The sequence below is a fragment of the Pelobates fuscus genome, chromosome 8 (genome assembly GCF_036172605.1).
Source record: "Pelobates fuscus isolate aPelFus1 chromosome 8, aPelFus1.pri, whole genome shotgun sequence".
In the NCBI taxonomy this organism is placed as follows: Eukaryota; Metazoa; Chordata; class Amphibia; order Anura; family Pelobatidae; genus Pelobates; species Pelobates fuscus.
This window is the reverse complement of record NC_086324.1, coordinates 47,259,623-47,274,085: the sequence shown is the minus strand read 5'-3', so window position 1 is coordinate 47,274,085 and position 14,463 is coordinate 47,259,623. Positions and strand designations below refer to the sequence as shown.

Here is a 14,463-nt window from a genome sequence, read left to right as displayed (position 1 = left end):
GTTATTTAAACCCTGCACTGTAAACATTGACATTCCTCTATCTCCCATGTTTTCTATGATTTCAATCCTATATTGTGAGACAGAAATTAATTTTTACCTTGTAGCATACAATTGGTAAAAAAATTTTTTACAAAATTCACATCTTCTCAGAGTCACATCTTCTCAGTACATGAATAATCTTTGCAAGTTTACAAAAAGTAAAGCGGTGAAAGAACGAAGCGGCATCATAAGCATGTGTGAGCAGAAACATGTTTCCATTATGGAAGGTAGACTATAGGCACCCAGACACGTTTGTCTCAATGAAGTGGGTGCCAATCTGTAGGAACGACAATGTTTACAGTGCAGGGATATACCGTATGCCTCTATAGACTGTCAAGTCTGAGCCCCCCTAATCTCTTTGATTGATTTTCAGAGTGGTTTAAACTGTTGTAGTCTGTCTAGACACAACCTAATGTGTTTTTATTTTTTACATTTACTGCAGTTACATTTAACTGTTTGGTGAGCATATGTCTTCAAGTTCTCATTGCACTTTGTTTAAAATAAAATCTATTAAAGGAACAAAATAACATATTCATCTAAATCTGGGTGCCCAAAAGGTAGAACCCCAGATGTCGTAGACCTACCACTCCCATAGATGCTTTGCATGCCTTTATAATGTCTTTAGTATGACAAAGCAACATGGAAGCTGTAGCTATAAAAACAAATCTGGGGATCTGCCTTTTGGGCACCCTTGATCTCAATGAAGTTATGGTGCCAGGAGGCTGATCTAGTGCTTGATCTGCAGTTTCCTCGGGCAGCATCTGGCTTCTGAAATTGAGTTTCAGGAAGCGTGGAGTGCCGCCGGGCAGGAGCACCACTAATTGGCTAGAGTGGTATCAGTAGCTCCCCACAATGTCACATTCCCACTGAAACCCTTGGCACCTCCTGAGGGAAGGCATGCCTCACAGGTTAAGAACCCCTGCTTTCAACTATTGTTCAGCAGCAGTTTTTTTGGATAGTTAGTTTATTCCACAGCAGCAGTTCCCCTTATCACCTAGGACAGGCTTCCCCAAACTCCGGCCCTCTAGATGTTCCTGAACTACAACTCTATGAATGAAATATAGGCTGAGTATCATGGGAGTTGTAGTTCAGCAACATCTGGAGGGCCGGTGTTTGAGGAATCCTGACCTAAGATGAGGCAACCTTCTTTGTTAACTCATAGTAGACATACCACTGATTCTAGTGAACAACTTTGTATTCGTTGCAATATAGTTTCCCTTTAATTGGATTTCCTCAGAGATAACTATAGGCTTGGACTTGATCAGTTGACTTTGTGTACGTGTCTTCGAGTAGTGCTAAGAAATGGCGTAAAGGAACACTATAGAGTTAATATATATATAAATCTGTATTCCTAACGCTGTGTGGATGCATTCAGGTTAGGCTGTCAGTATGACAACCACCACAGGTGTGTTTAACCCTGCAGTGTAATCATTGCAGCCTGTAGTTGTGGGAGTGGTTATTCTGGCCTATAAATACACACGCTGCCCCTTCCTCTGGACTGAGACTGTCTGGTTCAGTACAGACCCAAGCCCCTAGTCACTCCTCCCTCTTCCCCCCCACTAAAAATACTTTACCTATTTCCCCCCCCCCCGAATAATAATAGTGGGGGGGGGGGGGGGGGAGAGAGGGAGACGTACGACCATAAACTAAACCTGTAAAACAACATTTCATACTTACCATTTGATGTCTTCTTTCTTCTTTTCTTTCTTAAGCCCCAAAATAGGGCAAATAAAAATCCATAATACGCGTCGCAACTGTAAAAAAAAATCCCAACGGTAAAAAAATAATCCATCTTCACTCATGGAGGGCACGGCACAGAATAAGCCAACCAATCAGAGGGCACTGACAGGTATGTCTCTACATTTACATGTCACAGCAAGCTGATTGGTTGGCTTGAAATCCAACCAGTCAGAGTGCGCTGTCTCATTTTACGTAACGTGGGAAAGTTCTTTGGAATTTTCCCATGCTGTGTAATTTGACTCATAACCCCCTAATTAGTTGCTTTCAAAAAAAGTTACCCCCTTACTGATTTATATTAAGTTTTAAATGACCGCTCGCGGCTTAGGCGGCATACCACGAGTTGGGGCATACGGGAGGATTTAACCTCCCTTTTATTAATATGGGGGTCATTATTTATTACTGCTAGCTCTGCTGGCATGCGCACTGTTATTTCTCTGTGCTGTGGGGGTTAATTCCCCTGCAGCATGGAGTCTATTAAACGAACTAAACGAAAAGGTAATGCATTCAGCATTTGCCCTTTAGTTTGTAGGGCTTTCGTTTACAGTTTAGTAAACGAATACGAAAACCCCCCAGAATTTTTGGTCAAAAATCGTATTTGTACAAAAACGAATGCATATGTCTAATTAGGAACATCATTCAGTCATGTTCAGTTTAAACAATGAAGTTTTATATCTGATGCCAATATTACTGAGATATTCTAGCATTATTCTAGCATTTCCTGTTGCATTCAACCCTAATATTCCATGCCAGCTGTGTATGCATAAGTGTTTATCATCCTCCTAAGCATTCCGCATGTAGGTCTTTTTAATGTATGTCTTAAATCTCCTGTCTTTTCCTGTGTATTATGTACGGCCATCAGGGCCACTAGCCTGTTCAACCACTATGGCATTCTAGAGATCTTCTTCAGGCCTCTGTTCCTGTTTTGATTCTGTCTTCCGACATCTTGTTTTATTTGGCTCAGTGGGTATGTATTATATGATGATTTAAAAATATTCCCCCTCCCTAACCCTTAACCCCTCCCTAACCCTTAGAATCAGCGCAGCAACAAATGTTGCATGGATAGCACAAAAGTACCAACATACGTGTGATATTGCAACCAATGAAAGACCTTACCTTGCAAGTATATTATGTATGATTGTCATCACAATGGTAAATAAGCTTTCTGACCTCTGTAACAATAATTTTATTCCCTTGTTCTTTTCTGTACCCCCACCCCAATGACACTGAAAATATTATAAAATATGACAAAAATAAAGAATTAAAAAAAAAAAAAAAAATATTCATATACGGTTTCTGTTCTGTTCACCATTTCATAAACTAGATGATTATTAGTAACTATCGGGTTCCGACTTAGGCACCACTAACAACTCGGCACCACAAATAATATATATATATAGGCACCACTAACAACTCGGCTTATTGTCCCCGACCACAACATTTTATATATATATAATATATATTTAGATTATTTAATATTTTGAAAAATATATTTTATACGTTTATCAAAAAAAATATTAAATTATTTGAAAAGCTTATCCATAAATATTACATTGATGGCATAATTTGGTATTAAGACTAGAATTTTAGCCTGCTTTTAATGAAACTATCTGCTTTAAGTTGGGAGAGAAAAAAATAGGCATACTCTCTCTTTAAGATAACTTCAACATGTGCTGCCTTTAATTACTCTAGTGGAAATGTAATTAGAAAGGTGTTAATTCCTTCTAATTAGTTTGTTTTCATAGTAAGTTTTTAGACTCAAGAGGCTGTAAGTGTTTTTTACACCACCATCCGGAGGTGTGACCAATTTATTCAGCCATCAGTGGATTGTCCTATTGCATCTTGACCCTCCGAGGGTTATCGGTTGAGCAGAGTTCTCAAGAAATTGATATTTTACTTGCTAAGCATCTTTATTAATTCATTTTGCAAACTCTAAGGCCCTTTTTGTGTTTCTGTTTGGAAATAGTTAGTGGCGTCCTTATGAAGGGAAATATTGAGTGATACACTTTTAATCGCAATAATTATTTTTATTCGCTCTGCTGGAATTCTAGAGTACGCATTGGCCACTTCTCTTCCCCACAGGTGGTCCTAGCATCAAAATGGAAACTCAATGCAGTACTTCTGGTAAATTGGCAGAGTGCTTTATTTTTTTTCCATAAAAAAAATAACCTCACATATTTAATAAATGTTATATAATTTGGCTTTTATTTCCACCGCAGTTATTTCATTTGACAGTCAACCCTGCTGACTGACTGGGGAATTCTGTAGATTTATTTTCCATTTCAGACTGTCTCCTGTAACTATAATATAATTGTTTGAACACTATTCTCAGAGGTATCCTGTGATCAAACTGTAGTGAGTATGTTAAAATGCCCCCTAACCTGTTTTATTAAAAAAACAACCTATTTCACTGTCAGAACTAAAGAGAATTTGAACGGTTTTCATTTTCCTTGCTTGCCAACTACAATTTTATTAATGTTTCAGTAAAGTCAGTATCGAGACCCCAAGGATTATAATAAGGCTTATTATTGACAGCAAAGTAGTGGACCCTTTTAATATTGTTTTTTTTTTTTATCCGTTCAAGTTATAGTCGGGAGATAAATGTTTGGAGTTATTTTGCAAATACTGTATTGCCGTATACTTCCTGTTTCCCCCTGACCTTGATGTACCGTAGTTTTATCCTCACACTTTAGGAATCCCTAAAACATTGACAACTGGTACGTCTATATTTCACCCTGGTAGGGTTGGTTATTGACTTAACAATGGATTGTGCTCTGATCACCAGGAAATTGCAAATTCTAATAAAATACACTTGTAAAATTGTCCAGCCCTTATTAAACAGAGGCACTTGTGTAGCTAGGAAGCACAGTTTAGTTGCAAATCTGTAATGATTCTTTTATACAGAAACATATCATGAGTTAAGTCTTGCAGTGCAGGGATCCTCTATGGCTGAGAGGGTCAGCTAATCACACTCAGCCAGTGACCTAAGCTCTGCACTGCAAAACGTAGCTCAGAACTAAAAGCATCTGGTTGCAGTGAAGGCTGGGACTGGCTCCCTGTGTACCCAAGGTAAGGAGTCAAAACCTTCTAAAATGGCTACACTATTTACATTGGGGTCTTGTGCCCCAGTGTAAAGTGCGCTGTGGTGGTCATGGTATTAGAGTTTTTCCTTTTAGTCTAGTCACCGCTACAAGTGCATGTAATTGTATTTCTAATTATGTATTTTTATAATTAATTAAACGTGCTTGTTCTTGAAGTTCTGTGTTTGCTGTGAAGAACTGGCTGGCATAATAGAATGGGAGCATATCTCCTTAAAAAAAATAAACAGAAAATCACGATAATGTGGAAAATACAAAAAGTGCAAATATGGGTCTAATTAAGTTTTTCACTTAAGACTCTGTTGCACCTTTAATATTTTTTCTCTCTCCCTGGTATCTTTTTTTTTTTTTTTTTTTTATTCTTTATTTATAGAGTGCAAAGAGATAACACAGTGTTTGGTAAGCCACAACAGCTTCCGCAAACAGAAAGCGAACAAGACATTCAAAACAGTTTTGTGGCATGCGCATACGTGGCACAATTTTTTAAAGGTTTTATAGTACGCTTAGGGTATAGATTAAACAGCATATGTCTGGAAACATTAGTGGCTAAGCTTCGCATGGTCATAGACATGTTGTTGAAACTATGAAAGTAAGTAAAGCCTGAGGCTAAATGGTAGTGAAAACATGCTGTACGGTCTCATTAAACAGTATTGCTGTCTAAATAACAGCCTGAGATAAGTTGTAGGGATTATAACAGGCTTGGTCAACTATTCTGAGTACATGCAAGGAACAACACAATATGCATATTTGTGAAGGTATGTCTAATGCTTTTCTGTGCTTGAGTAGGATACATAATCAGAAGAGGGACATAGAGGAAAACTTAAGATACAGGCTAGAGTATCTGACTATGTAGCTTTGACAGGTGAAAATTAAACAAGTGTGTCATAGAATACAAGATATACAACTTGAAATAGCCTTGTTAGGCTAGCTAACCGCATCAGATAGGACAAATATAGTGCAACCCCCAGTACTGAGTGTGATCAAGGGAGCAAAACATGCTTTTAGTAGTATAGCAAAAAGGGGTGCAAGACAGCCTAGCACATGTAAAAATCATTTAGGTGGAGTATCTGGCATTGTGCACTAAGGATATGTCCCTCTGGGTGGCTGGCATGAGTCCACAATAGTCATCCTCATCCGATGCCCCGCAAAGGGAGGCTGCTGGGACTAGCCAGTGAGTAGCTGGAGGCAGGTGTAGGGTAAAAGTGAGGCTCACTGGCATTTCTGGAGGACAGTTCCTGGAGGGGGTTATATGTGACAACCCTCCAGCCCTGGGCTGTGGGAAGGGCCTGCATCAGTGTCCCACGGGCCTGGGTACTCACAGTTGAGGCCAGGTCCGTCTCTGGCGGGATACGGCAGTGGCGTTTGGTGGGTCGCTGCTTGTGGCGGGTCTTCCGCCTCCGTGGGTGATGCGTGGGGGGAATAACCCCGGCGGCTCTCGGCCCAGGTGGGCTCAATACTGGGTGTGTTGCCGCTTGTTGGGTGTTTGTGCCCGAGGGTGGCGCACAGACCTCCTCTCCGCTCTTCCTCCTTCCCTTCACTCTGCTTTGGGTTGCTGCTTTGTTTCGAGCCTCCAGTTGTGCCCAGAAACGGGTGAAGATTGCGTCTAGTCGCAGCCTCGTGTATTCGAGTGCTGTGTTTCCAGCTTGCGCTTCACGTTGCCTCCGGTGCTCAAAGTTGGAAGACTCGTCCGCCATCTTGAGAGGGACCTCGTGGTTGCGTCCCAGTGAAGGTCGTCGCTGTAGGTACGTGGGTTGCGCGGAGCCGTTCAGCAGGGACCGGGATAACCCCTGCCGGTCCAGGGGGGGGGGGAGGCTCGGGTTGCGTGTTGCTGCTGCAGGGACAGAACCGGGTGAGCGGCCGTCTCACTTCGGTTCGTTCCAGCGTAGGCCGCAAGCCTCGGACTGCGTTGTTCAGGGTCCAGGGAGCTTATGTGGGGTATCCACGTGGAGTGGAGTGTCCCCCGATTTCAGATTTCGCTGTCAGCTGCCTGGATGTTGCAAGTGATAGGGGTTTGTGCCCCAAATATGCTGCTAGTCGTGGGAGCTCTAGCCAGGCACGTCTGCTCTGCTCGGCAGTTGAGCTCCGCCCCCCCTGGTATCTTTTAAAACCTTTTTTTTTTTATTTATTTTTTTTTTTTTTTTAAATGTTCAGAAATAATACAAAGTGGCTGAACAGTATATTCCGTGCTGTTACACACAAGAGACCGCACCAAAAGTAAACTGAAATAAATCCAAAACCCTAGTTGGCTCTGTACGTTGGTCTTGGTAACATCACAATGCGAGCTGGCACTGACTATGGTTTGCATGAACGCAGGCCAAAGCTGGCTGCTAAGATACTTTCCTCCGTATAAAATCCAGGGCTGCATGCCATGTGACTTTTCCATTGGCACCTGCAATTTATTGCATTCTTCTTTTCTGTTCCTTAAGCCAGACCATAAAATAATAGAAACAAACACAAAATATTTATAAAATAAAAAACAGACATCCATTCATATATCCCTGCCTGGGATGAATCCTGGTCGCTTGTTTGTCTGCGGAACCCGTATTGTACGTACTAGCAATAAATCTGTTAGATTGACTCTATGGTCCAATTTTCTGTAAGAAGACTGTTTTGGCAGCCTTTGTGTTTAAGCTGCCACACATCCACTTGGAGAAATTTAATTAGCAAAGACAACAGGAATAAACCCTAAATAATTATATATATATATATTAGTTTTGTTAAAGGGCCACTCCAGACCCCTCAAGTACTTTAGCTTGCTGAAAAGCTTTCTGTGTGAAGTGTGTCCAATTTTTTTTTTTTTTTTTTTTTATATTTTGCAAAAAGTGCAGATTGACCCTTTTATAAATGAATCTAGTAACACCCCTTAGCTTTCAAATCGACAACAGATCCTGCTCCTTCCTGGTTTGGTTAGCTCAGTGGAGCTAAACTCAAGAGGCAGCAATTGCTCAGAGCACTAGCCTTATGAAGATTTCTCATGGAGCTACATTGGGAAGCCCATGATTGGACAGCCACAGAAAGTCTGAGCGGGTTTAGAAGGGGAGGGACTGGCAAAGGTAGTAGACAAAAGAAATGTAGGTTTTGCAAACAGTTTTTTACCTCAATGAAAAATGCATAATTAAATACATGCAAGTTTTCCTTGAGGGTATATCTACTAAACAGTGAATTTTATTTATTTTGGATATGGGCAGTGGAGCATTCCTTTAAATACTAAAGGGACACTCCAATCACCAAATCCTCTCCGGCTCCTTTCAGGCCCTGTGTGATTGACATGAAGTCAGTGCTCTGTCTGTCATGTTAGTATTTTTATTCTGTGATGGAGAATTCACTGGAAAAACAAACAATACAACACTGTTTGCCCTAATTAACGAATACAGGTTCAAGACCATCTATCTGGATGTTGCCTAGAATGAAAGAAGCCCATTGTATCTACCTTTGTAGCTATCCATCTATCTACCTTTGGATGTGTTCTAGGTGTTAGGTCGTATTTTGTGTTGTAGAGGCGTAGGCTTTACAAGCGTATGTTGTCCTGGTAGTGAGATTGTGCCTTTAAAGGAGGTAAGTATTTAAGCTTATCTATACTTTGTGCTGATCTGATTGGTTCCTCATCTTTGGCATTGTTACAGTGTTGTATTCTTGTTAAGATCGTTTTGTAATAACTTGTTCTAAAATCTTCAATTAAATAAAAAAGAACAAAAGTGTTCATCTTGAACGTGACCTGTCGAGTGACCTGTAATGTGCACTGCCATTTAGGATAGTGCTCATATTCTGATGCTCTCTTATGCAAATGTAACATTTCCTATAACTCCTCATCTCAGGGAGATGTGTGTAAATCAGCTATTGGGGATTTCTCTTGGGAATATATTCATGAACTTCTTATGAGTTTTTGCTGTGAGATAAGAATCATGAGAATTGTTACTTACTTTGCATAAAGTGCTCTTCCTAAACATTTTTTTGCGGCAGCTGTCTCATTAGAGTAAAAAAAAAAAAGAATAATGTTTGTTCCTCTGTGTCTTGTAAAAGTACTGTAGACAAGATCCAGGGCACTCACTCATAATAACTCCCTAAACAGCAAATACAACGCTCACAGATTTTATTAGTTTTTTTTATTTTTTATTTTATTTTAAATAATGGGGGTTAAAGGGACACTATAGTGGTCTGGGTGCCAGGTCCCACAGGTTTTAACACTTCAGATGTAAACATAGCAGTTTCAGAGAAACTGTTTACATTGCACGGTTAATCCAGCCTCTAGTGGCAGACAGTCACACGCACAAACACAGTCGCACACGCAGACAGTAACAGTCACACGCACACACAGGCAGACAGTCACATTCATGCACACGCAGGCAGTCACACAGACACAGGCAGACAGACAGTCACACACAAAGCCATTCTCACTTACTGACATCATGGGCTGGAGGAGGAGTTGTTTCACTGTAATCATCCCTGGTGTGTAGATGTTGGGGGAAGCAGATGCCCGTCCCCTGCATGTGTGAGCTGTGCCGGCTGCCCGGCGCCTCTTCTGCCATGGTGCACTGTGCAGCCACACAGCTCACAACACCAAGCTTGGCCAGCCCTGGTGGCACCCGGGGCGGACCACCGCCCCGCCCCGCCCCCTTAGTACACCACTGAACCCACTTACTTGGGATAAAAATTCCATCTGGGGCTCTCTGCAGTACAAAGCCAAATAAGGCCCTGGAATGAGGCACCTATGAGAGGGAGGGGTGCAAAACCAAGACGTTGGCCTGACTCACAAATAAATATATATATATATATATATATATATATATATATATAACAACTGTACCTTGCACTCAGACTCCAATTTTCAAGACCGGGTGCACTACCAGGGCTCCAAATATCCAAATGGCTGTAATAGAAGGCTGCACTCACGGATTCCCATAAAATATAACTTTTAATAAGTCTTGTTTAAAGGATCAACGTTTCAGTCCTACTTGAGGACTTTCATCAGGATCATACAGACAATGTACAAAAGACAGTGTGTGTGTATAAATAAATAAATATATATATATATATATAATATAATGTTACAATAAAAAGTAAATGAACTCACCCCAGGTGCTCTGTGTTGTGATCGGCGTCTAGCTCGAAAGTGTGCACATGTGCGAGGCTAACTCCGCCCTCAAACGTAACCTCATGCGTGTGCGGCCGTCGTTGTCATAGAAATGCGGCCAAACATGAAGTGATGCGATACATAACATTGTTGTGTATTGTTACCATAGTAACGCGCTATGGAAATCTAATATGGCATAAATATGTAAGCTTACATGCTAGTGCTGCTGTAAAATATTATGTGAACGGACATTTTATGAGTGGTGAGACAACTAAGGGCGTCATAGGATGATAATGTGTGGGAAACAATATATGAAAATAAAGTGCTTACTGCTGTTAAAGTGCAAAATCAATCATTATGTAAAGTGCTGTGACTGTGACAATTCTGAAAGTGATATAGTGCTAAATAGGGTGATGTGCCACCCTATTAAAACAACATTGTCAGTTTGTGTTTAATACATGATATCTGATACCTGATATAATAGTATTTCTAGCTAATATTGAGAATATATATTGCTTAAGCGACAGATGTAAGTTCACTATTTAGTTTATTATCCTTTTTTCTTTGTGAATGCAGCATGCAGTTGCAAGCTGTTTTATTTTAAATTGTCATTGTTGTTTTTAAAATTGAGATATATATATATATATAGAAACAAGGGGGCTACACACACCTAAACATGCATAAATGTGGTGCAGCTGGTGCAAATTTATACAATACACAAGATCCACCTCACTCACTCATCCACTAAACAGCAACTTCAAAGCTCACAGATTTTATTTTAATTATTATTTATTTATTTTTTAAAACACCTAATATTGGCAAAAATAAAGAGGGTTTAGTTACAGTATATGATCATACAATGCATAAGCCTGTCAGAACGTCAATGTACCCCATCTTTGGCAGGTTTGTAAAAGTATTGTAGCACATGAATGGTAAGAAGAAAAAAAAGTTGATCCACAAAGCTAGCAAACACTATGGGAGTTGTAGTTTTTTTTTTTTTTTTTTTTTTTTTTAATTCTTTATTTTAGCATAGACAGTTACAATGCAGTAATGGTTCATTTCATGGCTTACGCAGAAGCCTGGTAGTAAAAGGAAGTCATTTGGTAACTGTCTATTTTGCTGTTGTGATAAACATAAATAAAATAACATACATATTTACAAGAAAAATGTGATATCGAGATGTTGGGACAAGTGCTGTGTGTTGTAGTGGTGTTTAAGGATGTGCGAACGTCATTCTGTTTATAGATTGTAATGTGTTTGGTATGATACCAGTTGGGCTTTAATAGTAGGGTAGACAGTTGGTACTTTTGGTTGCTTATATACAGAGCAGTTACAGATGCGTGTGTGTGTCGTGCCCCATATGCATATATTCACATTCTAAAAGGGGACATCGGTTTACCAGGGCATGACATGTCAACACAGTGTACATTCTTATAGTAAGCTATAAAGTTCTGTGGGAAATATCTGCGGTGGTAGATATCAAGATGAGCCTGTAAGAAAAGTACTTGGTATGTAATTTAGTTAGCATTACTTAAAATCTATACATTTTGGGCTGTCAGTAAAGTAGGGTGTCTGTAGGTCAAACCGTCTGAGCCTAGGAGAACTTTAGGCAACTCCACATAAGAAAAAACATATTTTATATTATATACAAAAAGCCTAGCTTTACGGAGCTAGGAGAAGTGAATTAATGCAAAATTTTAGCGTTACGAGTATTCATATTCACTACTGTCTCCCGTTGCCTTACCACCAGTTCATCCAAAGAGGTGATGAATGAGTATGAATGATGTTATATGGTAGATGGTCATGAACTGTAATTTTGGTTGAGTGTCGTGGTGAGTCACCGTTTGTGGGGTCTATGGCGATCCCTATTGGTGGGAATGTAGAGCGGCTTGTGTGCCATTAAGGTTTTTGCCCTGGTGGGGTTTGCTAGTGACTCCTATGGAGTCATGATGCGGACATATCAGGTATGGCCGGCACCCCGGTATCATGGGCTGGCCTTCCCAGTGGGATGAGCATAAGCCTAGTGTCTAAGTGTGTGGGCGAGTGTCGTGGGGTTAAATGAGACTAAGTGACAGGAACTGTCGATGGTCCCTGAGGGTTAAGATAGACATGTTGGTGCCGTGCGGCATCGAGATAGGTAGTCACTATCGGCCCATTGGTAGGGCTCGTTTGAGTCTCTTGCGGGTGGAAGCGTAGCATAACCAAAAAGAGAAAAAAAGAATCAACAACAAAAACAAGAACAAGGGGGTTAGGTTAACCGGAGAGTTTGTGTTGTCCCCCTGAGTCCTCACTAATCGGCCGTGGTTTCGTTGAACTCCGGGGCCTCGATGATAAAGTAGGCTGTGTGAGCATGAGAGTCTCTTTATGGGGGGTCCTCCCGCCCTCTCTGGTGTGCGTCTCCCGTAGGCCTGTTTCCTCGCTTCTGTTGTGCAGCGGTGGTCGCTGTGTTCTGGTCTCCCAGCGTGAGCTGCTCCGAGGGGGTCGGTGCTGGTATATTGAGTCCTTTTAAAAACTCTGTATGGTCTTCAGTGGCCGACAGGGTGTGTATTGCCTCCCCCTGCGATACCACCAAGGTTCCTGACAGCCCCCAGCGGTATTTTATGCCATGATCCCGGAGTGCCCGGGTGATGGGCGCGAATTTACGCCGTTCGAGAAGGATAGTGAAAGGCAGGTCTTCGTATATCAAGATCCTATTGTGTGCGATCACCAGATTAGGGTTTTGTCTCGCTCGCGCCATGATAGCGTTTTTTACTGCAATGTCCCTTGAGACTACAATGATGTCGCGGGGTGCGTCCGCGGGTGCTGTGGGGGCCTTCCTGATCCTGAAGGCCGATGCTAGTGGTGGTCGTTCACCTTCTGTCCGGACTCCTAGTGCCTGCAGGACTTGATTGGCATATTCGAGTAAGGCTTCTTGGCCTATCGATTCTGGGGCCCCTCGGATTTTGATATTTTTTCGTCGGTGGCGCGTTTCTAGGGAGGTCACCGTACGTGTAAGAAGTTGTACTTGGTGTGTGAGGGCAGTGACCCGGGAGTCAGTGTTGGTAATCTGTTTCCCCCTCTCCTCCTCTCGGGACTCGATTGCTCCCATGCGGCGGTTCAGGCCTCCTATTTCCTCCTGTACTCCTGCGAGGTCCGCTTTCCACACCTCTCTCAGGTCCCGCAGGAGGTTTTTTATGTCCCCCTTAGTGGATGGGGACTGATCGGAGTCGGATTCCGCTCTCTGGTGCACACCGCTGTGGGTCTGATGAGTTTGATGTGTCTCATCCTCCCATGAAAGTTCCGAGTCACTTGAGCTGCGTGGCTCTGCAGGCGCCATGTCTGTTCGGGCTTGCTGCGGCGGCCGGCAGAAGGACAGCCTGATGTCTCTGTGTTTCTGACCCTCCGCTGGGGCCGTTTTTCGGTGTTTTTTGCCCATCTCTCTCGGGGGGTGTTCCAGGTGTCTAGAAGGTAAGTTTTTAAGCTCTGGCGTGATAGATAAAGTCGGATTTTGGGTCTCTGGAGCGGGAGCTCTGCTAGTATGCGACCGCTCAGTAGCTCAGCTAGCCACGCCCCCCCGGGAGTTGTAGTTTTTAGCTTACTTTTTGGCCACCCCTGCTTTAGTATACATTAAATCAGAATCATGTGACATTTAACCTGTAATTAACATTTTGATTTTCTTTTTTTTTTTCTCTAGGGGGAAAAGACAGACGAAGTGGCCTCATTCTGACAATTCCATTGTGCTCCGAGCAGACTAATATGGATGAGCTTAGTGTCACGTTGGACTACTTGCTCAGCATCCCAAGGTGACATTCACCTCTTGCATGAATAAGTTATTGTGCTGCACTTGGCTAAGCATACTTCTTCACAAGCTGTATTCTTTGATTCTGCAGCCTTTGCATTGTGTTCCTGTCCTCTTTTGTTTAACTTGGATTTGACGTGTTGAGAAATGCAGTGTTTTGCAGGGTAAGCAAAGGCCCTGTTTTGCTCTTTATAAGAAAGCTCATCACGGCTGTCACTCACAACAAGTTGCTACAATGGATTTTGCGGTGAAATCATAATTGCTGATTGAAAGTCTTGACAGTTTTACTTTGTTTAAAGCTACAATTAAATACTGTTCTTTTCAAGTACCGTGTAAACAAGAGTATATTTCAGAGTGTATAGACACTTTTTTTTTTTTATATATATAAACCAAATCCTACTTTTTGGAACCAAATCGTACTATTTGTCTTGTAACACATTTTCTGTGAATTAAAAAAAAAAAAAAAAAAAAAAAGTTAGAATTGCCTCTCTACTTTCTTAAAGTGATACTATAGGGTCAGAAACACAAACATGCATTCCTGACCCTATAGTGTTAAAACCACCATCTGGCCCACCTTGCCCCCTAAATATAATAAAATCTTACTTTTGTTTAAGTCTGCAGCTGTTGGCTCTGCTTCTGATCTGCCTGATTGGCTGACATTATCAGAAGTGTTGTTCTGAGCCAATCACAAAGCTTTCCCATAGGATTGGCTAAGATTGCCAAGGAGACATTCCAGGGGC

The 14,463-nt window shown here is 41.6% G+C and overlaps 1 protein-coding gene across 2 annotated transcripts in view; it reads left to right on the top strand.

Moving 5' to 3' along the window:
• SESTD1 (SEC14 and spectrin domain containing 1) overlaps positions 1-14,463 on the top strand; it is a 130,929-nt gene that overhangs the window by 47,710 nt on the left and 68,756 nt on the right. For both annotated transcript variants that reach the window (XM_063428674.1, XM_063428675.1), the window contains exon 3: positions 13,619-13,727. In XM_063428674.1, coding sequence (XP_063284744.1) covers positions 13,619-13,727 — 109 coding nt within the window. The remainder of the gene's footprint in view (positions 1-13,618; positions 13,728-14,463) is intronic.